This window comes from Sporobolomyces salmoneus (assembly GCF_050403485.1).
Source record: "Sporobolomyces salmoneus JCM6883 DNA, S_salmoneus_JCM6883_v1_ctg237, whole genome shotgun sequence".
NCBI lineage: Eukaryota > Fungi > Basidiomycota > Microbotryomycetes > Sporidiobolales > Sporidiobolaceae > Sporobolomyces > Sporobolomyces salmoneus.
This window is the reverse complement of record NW_027480926.1, coordinates 1-606: the sequence shown is the minus strand read 5'-3', so window position 1 is coordinate 606 and position 606 is coordinate 1. Positions and strand designations below refer to the sequence as shown.

The window sequence follows — 606 nt, the reverse complement described above, 5'->3', positions numbered from 1 at the left end:
CTACTTCCACTGTCCCTCCTCCTTTACCTTGCCCTTTACCGCCTTTCTTCCTTACTCGCCCTCCGTCCGAATCGTCGTCTTTTCTACGCTTCTCAGAGGGTTTCTTCCCTTTCCTCGTCTTCTTCTTTACACCTCCCTCGTCCTCTTCTTCGCTCTCCTTCGTCCCTCTTTTCTTTCCTCCCTTCTTTCCAACCTTCTTTCCTCCCTTCTTACTCGTGGCTGCCGCTTTCCTCTTTTCTTCCTTAACCGCTTTCGCCTCCTCCCTCTTCGCCGCTCTCTCCTTCTCTTCCTCCTCCAACTTCTCTTCCGTCTCTCCCGACCACAAAAGACCGTCCATCTGATTGTTGATGTAACGATCCGCAGGTGCTGAAAACAAAACCGATCGAGAAGTCAGTTTCCGTTTCGATTCTTCACGACTCGAAGCGCGGCGATGGCATGACTCACGAATCCAATGAATCTTCAGTACTCGACAGAGATGAAGTTCGTCCTTGATCGCCATCGCTTGAGGGGTCTCCTCCTCCTCCGAATTCGACTTCGACTTTGAGATCTTCTTCTTGGTTTTCTCCCATTCCGAACGAGTGTAGAGTCCGTAGGGTTTCATGACCA

General features: G+C 50.8%; 1 protein-coding gene across 1 annotated transcript; it reads right to left on the bottom strand.

Annotated features, from left to right (window-relative positions):
* On the bottom strand, positions 1-601 carry JCM6883_000089 (uncharacterized protein; the record flags this gene model as incomplete). The annotated part of the gene is made up of 2 exons (XM_076635762.1): positions 1-366; positions 445-601. Coding segments are annotated over 2 exons (523 nt in total), but the record flags the coding sequence as incomplete, so codon positions are not given.
* Positions 602-606: the final 5 nt, after the last annotated feature.